General features: G+C 34.1%; 2 protein-coding genes and 2 non-coding genes across 10 annotated transcripts in view; all 4 read left to right on the forward strand.

The window, feature by feature from the left end:
• Positions 1 to 8567, forward strand: part of LOC111701899 (uncharacterized) — a 102201-nt gene extending 93634 nt beyond the window's left edge. For 4 of the 7 annotated variants that reach the window (XM_023473377.1, XM_023473379.1, XM_023473382.1 and 1 more), the window contains 8 exons: positions 5041 to 5158; positions 5370 to 5425; positions 5505 to 5547; positions 6574 to 6635; positions 7097 to 7173; positions 7432 to 7471; positions 7525 to 7579; positions 8065 to 8567. In XM_023473377.1, coding sequence (XP_023329145.1) covers positions 5041 to 5158; positions 5370 to 5425; positions 5505 to 5547; positions 6574 to 6635; positions 7097 to 7173; positions 7432 to 7471; positions 7525 to 7579; positions 8065 to 8116 — 503 coding nt within the window. In that variant the 3' untranslated portion in view covers positions 8117 to 8567. Of the gene's footprint in view, positions 1 to 5040; positions 5159 to 5369; positions 5426 to 5504; positions 5548 to 6551; positions 6636 to 7096; positions 7174 to 7431; positions 7472 to 7524; positions 7580 to 8064 lie in introns of those variants that run through there. The other 3 variants (XM_023473380.1, XM_023473378.1, XM_023473383.1) reach the window with 3 other exon arrangements.
• On the forward strand, positions 386 to 516 carry LOC111701913 (U4 spliceosomal RNA). The gene has a single exon (XR_002765297.1). It is a non-coding gene; the product is annotated as a U4 spliceosomal RNA (small nuclear RNA).
• LOC111701916 (U5 spliceosomal RNA) lies at positions 2317 to 2425 on the forward strand. The gene has a single exon (XR_002765300.1). It is a non-coding gene; the product is annotated as a U5 spliceosomal RNA (small nuclear RNA).
• On the forward strand, positions 8529 to 11781 carry LOC111701895 (uncharacterized). The gene is made up of 7 exons (XM_023473372.1): positions 8529 to 8711; positions 9359 to 9389; positions 9851 to 9912; positions 10560 to 10733; positions 10919 to 11116; positions 11372 to 11468; positions 11641 to 11781. The coding sequence occupies exons 1-7, from the start codon at positions 8608 to 8610 to the stop codon at positions 11779 to 11781; spliced, it is 807 nt and encodes a 268-aa protein (XP_023329140.1). The 5' UTR covers positions 8529 to 8607.
• The last annotated feature ends 162 nt before the right edge of the window (positions 11782 to 11943 follow it).

Raw genomic sequence — 11943 nt, forward strand, 5'->3', positions numbered from 1 at the left:
GATTTATTCCTTTTTCAGCTGGGCTCATTTGAATATAGATGGCTTTACTTTGCTTCAGCTCCAAAGATTATTCCTGATGCACAATGTATCTTTTGCTCTATAGAATGATCAGGTCAATCTTCAAAAGACTACAAAGAAAGCAATTTATTTCAGATAAGAAAAACCTTACTTTTATTGCCATCATAACCAAGATGTATATTACAAAACAATGAACTGAGCTGGGAACTTTCGAACAGTTGATATTGGAATTATAATGCTTAATTAATTTTTTAATCTTGAGATTAAAAATTGCTTGTCCTCCTCTTGTTATTAATCTTCAGATTAATTAACTGATCTCGGGATGAAGGATATCCCATTCTAAAGTTTTCAGCTGGTAGTTTTTGTTAACTTTGCCAAGTGGCGATACAGTAACCAATGATTGAATAGAGAGATACTGTTATAGCTAGTAGAAAACTATAACCAGAGTTGATGTGAAATATCGTCATCTAATGCAATTTCTGAATGCTCTTATGGGAGCAGTAAAAAATTATGATTACTCTTTTCTTTATTTTTAAACAAAATTAAATTTACTGAATTCTATAGTTTCTTGCTATAAAGAATAAGCATAAACTTTGACTTACCATCCTGATATATCACAAGGATTTATGTAAGATTAAAAAATCATAATATTAATTGGAAATTTCCATAGAATATGGTCAAATTGAGAAATTGATAGATACAGTCTCATTACGTTGGAATGCCAGCTGATAAGGTGATATTGGCCAATAGGGTGTACCTCCCAAGCTTTACAATCCTCTTTCTAATCAATTCGGAAGATGGCAGCACTGCAGTTGAAACTAAATCTCAATTGTATGGGTTTGACAGACAAAAAGATTCAATTTTCTTTGTTCAAAATAGGCTAGTACACAGGAATTAAGCCTGAGACTACTTCTAGTCCACTGTAGTCCCAATTCAAGGACTACATATTATAATGTATCTATCTGTAAATGTATTACCCTCTGTAGTCCTGAGTAGTTTCCTGAGACTTTTCCCCTTTCTAGTCCACTGTGGTCCCAATTCAGGGACTACATGTTACAATGTATCCATTTGTATAGTTCTGTATTGCCCTCTGAAGTCCTGAGTAGTCTCATGACTCATGAGACTACTCCCTTATTAGTCCACTGTAGTCCCGATTCAAGGACTATATATTATAATGTATCCCTCTGTATAGTTCTCTCAATTCCTGAGACTACTTACCTTTGTAGTCCACGGACTATATATTAAATTGTATCCTTCAGTATTTTCGGGAAAACATGCCAAACGCTTGCATAATGCATATAGCTATAGTTGTTTATCAAGTATTCAGGGGGGTGGGGGGAGATTTTAGATAAAAGGGAAATACCACGATAAAATTTGAAAATATTAATGGTGCAAAGCGCCAAGAAAATTTTCAGCTATACTTTTTAAGGGGGAAAACACCCCTTTGATGATGAGCTCTTTTTTATTACCCAGAATACCTGATTTTTACCTTTGCTCATAAATCACAGGGTTGGGGCAGGGCCCCCCTTGAGCGATCCAGGAGGGGGCAAGAGGACTACTGCCCCCCCTGTGTACATGTCTGGTATAAAAGTTCTGATTTTATAAATTTAGGTAGGCCTACAAATTGCTTACATAGAAACATTGTTTTTTAATATGACCCTTGTTATAAATGATGAAAAATAGAACTATATTTCATACTCAAGCTTCAGTGGCGGATACAAGGGGGGGCGGGGGGGCATTCGCCCCCCCCCCCCACCTGAAAGATTCTGGGAGGGGCGTAGCCCTCCCCTGAGATTTTGAGGCAAAAAATGTTCCCAATTTGATAAATGTTATTGTTAATGATAAATTTAGAATTAAAAATTTGTAAAAAACTAAACTTAAGTTATAATATTGTTCATATTTAGTAATGTTCCTTAATCAATACTTATTTATCAAAATTGTAATATTGTTCCTAATTTTCATCCATTTCTTTTTGTTCTTAAATTGCTAATGTTCCTATTATTGTTCCTGTTCCTGTGTCCGACCCACCTTAAATCCCTGTCCTAATCCAATATTTTTGTTCCTAATTCCTGAACAATCTTTTAATTGTTCCTAAATTCCTGTTCTAATCCTTTAATTTTGTTCATAAAATTTAAAAATCTAGTTTTTTAGTCTGTAGTCATTAATTTTGACTCTTTTTGAGTCTTTTAAGTCAAAAAAAATTTTCGTCTGCGGCACAAATTTTTGTTCCTAATTATTCATTTTTTTGTTCCTAAAAAGTCTTGCCCCCCCCCCTCACTTAAATCCTGTATCCGCCCCTGTCAAGCTTCCACACATACCGAATAAATCTTTCGCCTTTTACTAAAGATTCCTGTGTACATGGTGGGAAACAATTGAGACTAAATCTTCCAGCTACCTTTAGGTAGCTTCCTTATCCTCTTTTGTTCATATGATAAAAGTTATTATATTTTCTTATTTTACATTCCATAGGAGTTGGTGGAGATTTGCTTTACCACTGAGGGACTCTTCCTATTTAAGAGCTAGTGGAGACTTGTCTTACCGCTGAGGGACTCTTCCTATATAGGAGTTAGTGGAGACTTGCTTTACCACTGAGGGACTCTTCCTATATAAGAGCTAGTGAAGACTTATCTTACCGCTGAGGGACTCTTCCTATATAGGAGTTAGTGGAGACTTGCTTTACCGCTGAGGGACTCTTCCTACTTAAGAGCTAGTGGAGACTTGTTTTACCGCTGAGGGACTCTACAGATATATGGAATATGGTTTAATATAAATAGATATTAACAGATATATTTGTACCAATAAAAAGAAGATTGATAAACCCACTTATTCAAGATCTTGAGAGATAGATATTATACACAAGATGAGAGGTTTGGGTAAATTATGAATTGGTACTGGGAATGAAAGTGAAGTCTTGTATTAACCCTCAAAAATGAGGGGCAAGGATTGATCTTGATTTCCCTAGGATTTATGTCTGGGATTGTAACGATATCAAAGGATTAAATGTTACAACACAATCACAATCAAATGTAAACTTTAACATATCAGTCAGGCATGTTTGGCATTTAAATGGGCGTACTCATGAATTTAAGCATGTCACCAAGTTACAATCGAAAAGTGAAAGAAATGTTAAAGCCTGAACTGACATGAATAAGTCTACAAAGTATAGGGAAAAAATGTATCAGCATTAAAAAAAAGATAATTTTCGATACTACACTTATTGGAATAAAAGGTGAAGCTTTTAAAAGACTCTCTTCCTCCTTTGATACTTGGATACTTACTTGGATACTTGGATTGTGCACGCTAGGAGAGCCACATGCGTGGCCATGTAAAGCGGCTCATGGGCTTTTGTTAGCCACAAACATTTAGGTATGTTTTGGGCCATACATCTCGTCATATTTTCTCTTAAAACTGTTCAGAGTCTTAGAAGATCTAACATTGTCAGCGATTTCATTCCAAAGTTTGGGAGTTCTGACACTAAAAGAGTGTTTTCTCCATTCACTATTAAAACTTTTATGCTTTAGATTAAGGATATTCGAGGCTAGTCTGGTATCTTGTGTTGAATTTTCTGAGCATCTTTTAAACCAATGTTTTTCATCTACATGATCATACTGTGATAATATTTTCCATACTTGAATTGCATCACCTCTTTTCCTTCTTTCCTCCAGACTATAGAGTCCAACCTCTTTTAGCTTTTCTTCATAGCATTTTCCTTTGAGACCAGAGGTCATTCTCACTGCTCATTTTTGAATGTCTTCAAGAACTTTAATATCTTTTGCCATCCAAGGGTTCCATGCCTGCACAGCATATTCAAGTAGAGGCCTGACATATATAGTATAGAGTTTAAGCCAAACCTTTTTATCTCGGTATGAGAATGCTCTTGCCATAATGCCCAAGGTTTGATTTGCTTTCTTTGCAGCAGTTATGCACTGTTTGGAAGGCTTCATATCAGTACTAATAATAACTCCAATGTCTCTTTCACAGCCTGGGTCTGTGAGGATACAACCTGCTGGAGGATAGCCTCCAAGAGAATACACTGTATCCTGTCTGTCCCTTCCAAAGTGCAGTATTTGACACTTTCCAAGATTGAAATTCATCTGCCAGGTGTCAGCCCATTCCATTAGCCTGACAAGAACCCGCTGCATCTTCTCAGCATCTTCCAAATTATTCACTATTCTTCCAACCTTTGCATCATCTGCAAACTTGGACAGAATGTTCACTTCTTCACTAATATCTAGATCAAAAATGTTAATAAATATAATGAAAAGAATAGGGCCGAGGACTGAGCCTTGCGGGACCCCAGATGTAACTGGTAACCACTTCGAGTTTTCACCATTTAGCACTACTCTCTGTTGTCTATCACTAAGCCATGAAACAATCCACTCCTTAAGTTTTCCTGTAATACCGTGAGCTTCCAAAATGACATTCAGCCTCTTGTGAGGAACTTTATCAAAGGCTTTACTGAAGTCTAGGTATGCAACAACAACAGAATTTCCTTTATCAACTAAATCCTGTAATGTTTCAAGGTATTCCAAAAGGTTTGTTAAACAGGAACGATTTTTCACAAATCCATGTTGAGAAGAGAAAATAAGATTATTTTCATTTAAATGTTCTACAATTACATCTTTTAACAAGGATTCCATAACTTTGCCAGCTACACATGTTAGAGAAACAGGTCTGTAATTAGAAGTTTCAAATTTTTTGCCTTTTTAAATATAGGTGTAACATTGGCTTGCCTCCATTGTTTAGGAACTACTTCTTCGAGACTGCTGATAAATTCAGCTTTAGCCGGGCAAATTCTATTCATGTTGCCTTGTGGAGCTAATCTATTGGCCCGAGTTTTAAGTAGAACCTGAGGTCAACTTGGATTTTCCACGCTTTATAAGCATGATTGCTAGGATGGCATCTTTTAACTGACAAAATATCTGAATACACTATTCACCAGGCAGTTAATAATCTGCCCCACTGGTACACATAGACTACAGGCATATAAACACAAAAGCTTTTAAAAACTTTTTTTTTTAGATGTTGTCGACTGTGAGCATTGTGATGAGAAAATAGAGACATCCAATGTTGATTTCCACACACTAACACAGCACAAGAAAAGCTGTTTTAGATGCACCCAGTGTCAAAGGAATTTTAAGTAATTGTATGGTGTAAAGTTATTTTGTTTCATTTTTAATTGTCAAATTAATATTTCTGATTTTTATAGCACTCTCCAACAGTCCCGTCCTCCTATTCCCATGTCAGAAGGTCACATGAAAAGAATGATTATACATACCTCATTTATTAAATACCCCTGAATGTGACTTAAAAGCAAATTAATCCAGAAACTGAGATTGCTTAAATCTCAGAAGCAAGATTGAAAAGATTGATGTTCCTGCTTGCTTTCAAACCATACAGGATGCAGGAAAGTTTTAATACTTAAATTTTCTATTAACCCTATTTTTATTTGTAAATGTAAGCATCTTCAGTTCAGCTTTATTAAGGTATGCATCATGAAGAAGTGCATGGAGTGGACATAACAACAAAGTAAGTTAAGTCCAACCTTGCATTATGTACCTGTCAAGGATATTGGAACATTTAAAACAACTCCCCTCTCCTTCTTTAGTGCAGGAATGAGTTTGAGGCATGTAGGAATAAAAATTAAAATAAATAGGACCTTAACTTTAAAGCCAGGTTTCCCTATTTGTAATACTGTTAACCCTTTAAAATAAAAAATGATTTTCCTTCTTAAAGCTTTCTTAAGTAAATAAAAAAACATGAAAAATGCCCATATAATATTGTGCCTCACACTGCTGAAAATGGACCATCAGGTTTCAAGTCAAAATACCTAAACTCTTTCTTCAGATATGTCAATATGCAGTCTTCTGAGTTATAGTTAAGTCTGTAACTTTTGATGATCAGTTATAAGACATATTTGCAAAATCTGAATTTTTAGGCGATTTTCTAAGCCTTTAGAGATAATTAAACAGCAAATTATAACCACTGTACACACTTATTTGAATGTATATTTACAGGTTTCAATCTAAATATATTAGGATACATAACTGATTAACAGTAATTGATTGAATACATAAGATAACATCTGTAGATTTCATGCCAGAGGATATCTAAGTTATCTTCAAAATGGGGGTCAAATCATAGGTTTTACAATATTGTAGTAACAAATCAACGCCCTAAGTAAACTGGCTGACTGACTTGATACAACCTGAAAAAGTCTTTTCAATGGGATTTTTAAGGATTTCACTTCAAAACTATTTTTTAGGCAGTACATAAACAGTTCACTTTGCTAAAACATGTCTTAAGACTTGAGTGCTTAGGATAATTCACAAAATTTGGGGACCTAAGTCTTGAAACCAAAAATTTGTTTTTAGACCTGAAAATGCACTTGATTTCTACAATATCTTAAAATTAGATTTACTCAAAATTCCCTAGATGGCATTTCCTGAAATTTGAGATTATAATTCAGTAGTCTGCACATTAATATATGCCAAAAAAAAGTTTATGTGTTTTGACTGATGGTCCAATTTCAGCAACGTGGCGTAACATCTTAAGGTTGTTTGGGTCTACTTCTCAAGATACTTCTACCTGTCAAGTCTATCCTATTCTTAAGTCAGGTATCTATAGTTGAACTTTTTAAAAGTATTATTACGGAAATATTTCTCTGTGATAGGTTAAAAGTAAATAAAGAAAAGAGCAGAAGTAAAAGCAACATATTCATAGAATATTTTCCTTCATATTTTGTTAAGCTTAAGCACAACTTGTAAGACCATAGCTCATTCTTGATTTAGTAATTTAATCCTGAGTTTTTATATATGTATATGTATATGAGCAGTAGTACATCCCTAAAACTTTGATTGATTGATTGATTGATTGATTGATTGATTGATTGATTGATTGATTGATTGATTGATTGATTGATTGATGTAGTTAGTAAGTTTTTAAAACAAATAAAACCAATTATACATCAACATTACATAATGCTTCAGATACTTACTAAAGGTAATTTGATATGATCTTTTGACACCCCCTGAAAAAGTTCTAGCAATATCCAAAAAAGACAAGGGTTTTTTTTTAGAAGTTCCAACATTATCCCTTCCATCTTGTTACTACATGTACAACTGCCTAACCTGTGGTAGAGATCTTCTGACAGCGGAATGACAGTGTTCTTTATTAATCATTTAAAATTTTCTTTTTCAATCTTCAGATTAGTTTAAGTATTTATTTATTTTTTTAGACGAGGGGGCTGTTACTTTTAAATGTAATTGACATAAAAAAAATATTATGACTTCAGACTTATTTATCGTAACTTTTGTCCGGTCCTTTATTTTTTTCACAGTTCTATTGAATTATTTTCTCTGCATCATACTTAGACTTTTTGGTAATATGTGTTTTACTGTTGTGAATTATTAGAAACTGGCCAAATCTCACTTTAGTCGGATAAATCAGTCAGGTAAACATATTTTTTAGTCCTTTTTTTAGTTATATCTGATTTATTTTGTTCAGAAAGAAAAGAGTGTGAAATCACAGGAATACTAACTAAATGTAGATTTTGTCTCAGGTGCCTTTAATCAAATTAGCGTAGGGGTTCATATTTTTTCTGGGGGAACAATAAACCAAAAACATTTTATTCACGAAAGAATCAGAGGAACTAAGTCTTTTTTAATGTCTTAGAAACAAATAGCATTTTTTTCTGCAACTCGACCATTATTTCTAGATTAAGCAATAACTTTAATTTTTGCATTTCATTGGGGCCTGAAAATCATAGATTTTACTGATCACGGGGGGGGGAGGATTCTGAGTTTCCAAATGGCCTCCTTGTGTACGCCTCTGTAGAGCTAATGTACGCTAAAGTCCATATAGGCCAAAAAACAATTGATTAATAAAATTACTTAGTTTGTAAAGGTAAAGTATCTAAACTATGGTGACTAACTTGATAAATAAGAAAAATGGTTAAACACAGATCTGTGAACTGTTAATTTATATTAAAAAAATTTAACCGACAAATATAAAATCATAAATGTATTTAAACTGTTAAAATTTCAGGGTTTTAAAGGAAACTGTGAATGATCGGCACATCATTAAATATAACAAATAAAACGTTGATCTTCATGGCTTCAGTATACAGAACGTTGTATCTGCTGCTGTACTGTAGTTCACATATATACATACTTTTCTTCAGAAAACTACATGGTGGAGGAAAAAATGAATTACTTAAAACGTTCCTTTTTATTGTAATAATTAATTGTATATGTTATGTTTGTTATTGAGTACTTTTTATTTATAATCAAAAATCCATGCTAAAATGAACTGAGAAAGAAATACACAACTTGTTATCTAATAATTAATATTTCTTTGTATTTATTGATTGACGCTTCTTTGGTTTAACACCCTACGCGGCATTCTAAAACTATTTTCGCGGGATTTAATATTTTCGTGTTTTGCTATTGGCTTCATTTACAAAGCTGTCCAAAGAATTTGAAATTCTCGTTTACTTTTTAGTTTATGATAAATTTGTAATGATTTTAAATTCTATTTTTTTCAGAAAACATGTAGGTGGAAAATTTCAAATCTGAAAGCCAAGAAAAGATGTCACGGAATAGTGATGAACCTGGTGCACAGCTTCAGAAGTTATGTGAGCTAGTTCTAACCAGGGCAGGAGGAAACACTGAATTAATCAACAAACATTATAGGTAGCTCAGATTTAGTGCCTGTCCTAGAGAACGATTTTTGGACCCCCCGCCCCCCCTTCCCTTTATCAATTTTGTACATGACCACTTATTTTTCAGCAAATTTATTATTTACTTTTTTATTATTTAGGGTGAGGTTAGGTTAAGACACTTTCTGGGCCGAGCGCTGCGGCTAGGACAGGCTAGGTAGCCGAGCGCCGTGGCTAGGACAGGCTAGGGGGCCAGGCATTGNCAATTTCCCACTACCCTCACTAGGGGGGGGGGGTCCAAAATTAGCTCTTTAGGAAATTACCCAGATTTATTTCCAAGTCTTCTTAAAGGACTAGTAGTCGCAATTTTCCTCTATTGTCCGATTCTCAATGCGCTGTATATTTGATAATAAATAAGGTAGGAGTTAACTGAAGAAATAAATATTTTCAAATTGTGGGATCTAAAGTAGTAATTCTTAGATTTCTTCAGAAACAGTTGAGCATTGCCAGAATTAAACATTGATGATTGATGAGATCAAGGTTTAAAGGGTACCAGTGTGAATTGGGAATGCCCTCTTTAAAGGAAGGGTCACTTTAAATTACAAATCTATTTTACGTGGAATTCTCGGATATTTTTGATGTTTATGTTTCATGAATTCAATTCAAATGTTACAATTTCAGATCTGGTTTAGCACTACTGGCGAGCATGCAGGTCAGTCAAATTTAATCCAACTAGGATTTCAAGGCGCTTCGCGTCTTGTAATAATTTTAATGTTTCTTAAAAAAGGTAATAAAAAGATAATGCATAATTTTTTGTTAAAAAAAAATAAACTTAAGCTTCGCTGATTTTTATTTTTCTTCTGTGGATTTTTCAAATTTATATAAATCAAATGAATTAGCAAAATCTATATAACAAAGCTCCTCGCTCATATATATAAACACTAGCGTTGCCCGTGGAATTATTTTTGAATTTTGAAGAAAAAAATCTCGTTGCCCCTGGAATTGTTTTTGAAAGAAAAACATGTCGAATTTTTTCGCCCTATGTTACTATGTTAGCTACATTTTTATTTCACAGGCAACGCCGGGCTTTTCAGTTAGTTTTTCTTATCTGTTACTTCAAACCATTTCATATTATTGATAAATATTAGTAAATAATGGGGCTTTTATGTTCAGCAAAGTAAATCTATATCAAGAGAGGAAAATACAGGAGACAGGATTGTCAAGCAGCTGTTCAGGTTGGTTGGTAGCATAATATAATAATGTGCATGCAGAAAATACTTGTTTTTCAATGCGTATCTTGACGTGAAAGCTGGGAGATAATATGATATGGAACGCTTTATAGTTTATAGTATACATTCGTTTTAAATTTTGTTAATGATTGCACCGCCGCCTGAAAAGTTATTCATATTTAAAGAAGCATATTATGACTCCTAATAATTTTCTTCATATTATCCAGGAATAAAATACTGAAGGTAGAGATATAGGGTGTATATTTTCTTCTAGGGGGGGGGGCAATCCTTAGATGTCGAATTTTTTATTTTATCCCCAAAAACGTCAAAATTCAAGTACCCCGGGGAATATATTTTCAAGAATTGTATTAAACAAAATTTTAATCTTTTGGGGAAAAAAATTAAATTTAAACATCAAACTTTTTTTCCAAAACTTCACATTGTTTCCTAGACTATTAGTTAATTTTCCCAATTCAATGAATAAAACATTTAAAAAAACATATCTGACATTTTATGTGAGAAATGAATTACAATTTTACAATCATACTCGAGGTATTAAACGTGTATGCGTAAATTTTATAGTTTTCGTTGTTATGAATTGAAATGTTACCATTTTTCTATGCCTATTCCATTTAACTCCTTTGTTTTTCTAGAGATGGGCGGCAGAATGATGCAGTGCGTATGTCCGAACTTCTTGATAATCTACGCAAATGCAAGATTTTACGTAACCTACCCAGCATTCTGTCATTTCTTAGCAGTGCAGGGGAACGTAAGGATACGCAAATTTACGCATTTTCTACCCCATTAACGCAGTCCTATAATCCCAGGTACAGAGTATTGCTAAGCTTTAGTTTTTATTTTTAAGGTGAAAGTATGTATAAGAGATTGAATTCCAAGGTTTTTTAAATAATTGACCTTTGGCTTTTTACGATCTGCGAAACTTGAATTTTGTTCAACCAGTTTTCTTCTTATGTAAAACTCTTTAATTTAACTGAAATTGTTTCCTGTCTAGTAGATCCAGTGGTTTCTCCTCTCTGTCCTCTATACAGCCTCCAACATCCAGCTCAGCACCTCTACACAGCTCCAGTAACACCCTTCACCAATCTTCCAACCTTCTTCATCTATCCTCAAATCTTTCCCTAGTGCAGTCTACAAACCGAAGCAGTAAATATGCTGATTCTTATCATCCGCCTGTACCACCTAAACCTAGGTAAACCCCCATCTCCCCTTCCTTTAGACATAAAATAACTTTTTATAAAAGGAACAACTCTTAAATTAATTTTACTACAAGTTACCGTCATACGTACGAGAGAATTTTTATATTCTCCATTTGTTGCTTCCTTTGCCCAAGGTTACCGTTATAACTGGAAAATGTGCTATGTGCAAAGCTTAAATGTTCTTTAAATTTGAACTAATTAGCTCTTTTTACATTTTTCAAGTAAGACGTAACTAATATTTGGTTTAGGTCCCGACCAAACTCAGTGTTGATGAATGGAACCGAGGTGGACGGATTAGCCAAAATTGCATCATCCCAGTCCCAGCCTAATCTGTACGCTATAGGGGTAGGATTTCTAGTTTTCTTTGGAACTGGATTTGGTTGGATGGGTGGGTTGCTTGGTTTGGTGGGGGTATTTTGGTTAACTGGTTGGCTCGTTGGTTGATTGATCCGGTATATAATTAGATGAACATTAAATTGATTGAACTAGTTTTCGATTAGTTTATCATATGATTTAGGCTGGACGTGTCCCGGGTGTATCTCAGACTATACCTGGAGTAGTCCCTGGTCCAACCCAAACCTCGGAGCTGGAACTAGTTCGGGAACTGGTTTACGTTTTTCAGGTAGATATACACTGTCTCTCCATTCTGAAGATTTAATATCTTCCATCACCCCTTAAATTACAAATCTATTTTACGTGGAATTCTCGGATATTTTTGATGTTTATGTTTCATGAATTCAATTCAATTGATTGATTGATTGATTGATTGATTGATTGATTGATTGATTGATGTAGTTAGTAAGTTTTTAAAACAAATAAA

This window comes from Eurytemora carolleeae, unplaced genomic scaffold (assembly GCF_000591075.1).
Source record: "Eurytemora carolleeae unplaced genomic scaffold, Eaff_2.0 scaffold397, whole genome shotgun sequence".
In the NCBI taxonomy this organism is placed as follows: Eukaryota; Metazoa; Arthropoda; class Copepoda; order Calanoida; family Temoridae; genus Eurytemora; species Eurytemora carolleeae.

Bases quoted from the DNA above. Each gene is read 5' to 3' on its own strand.
- LOC111701895 (XM_023473372.1), top strand. From the start codon at position 8,608: ATGTCACGGAATAGTGATGAACCTGGTGCACAGCTTCAGAAGTTATGT. The intron at 8,712-9,358 runs GTAGCTCAGATT...TTACAATTTCAG, and splicing joins TTAATCAACAAACATTATAG to ATCTGGTTTAGCACTACTGG. The intron at 11,469-11,640 runs GTAGGATTTCTA...CATATGATTTAG, and splicing joins CTAATCTGTACGCTATAGGG to GCTGGACGTGTCCCGGGTGT.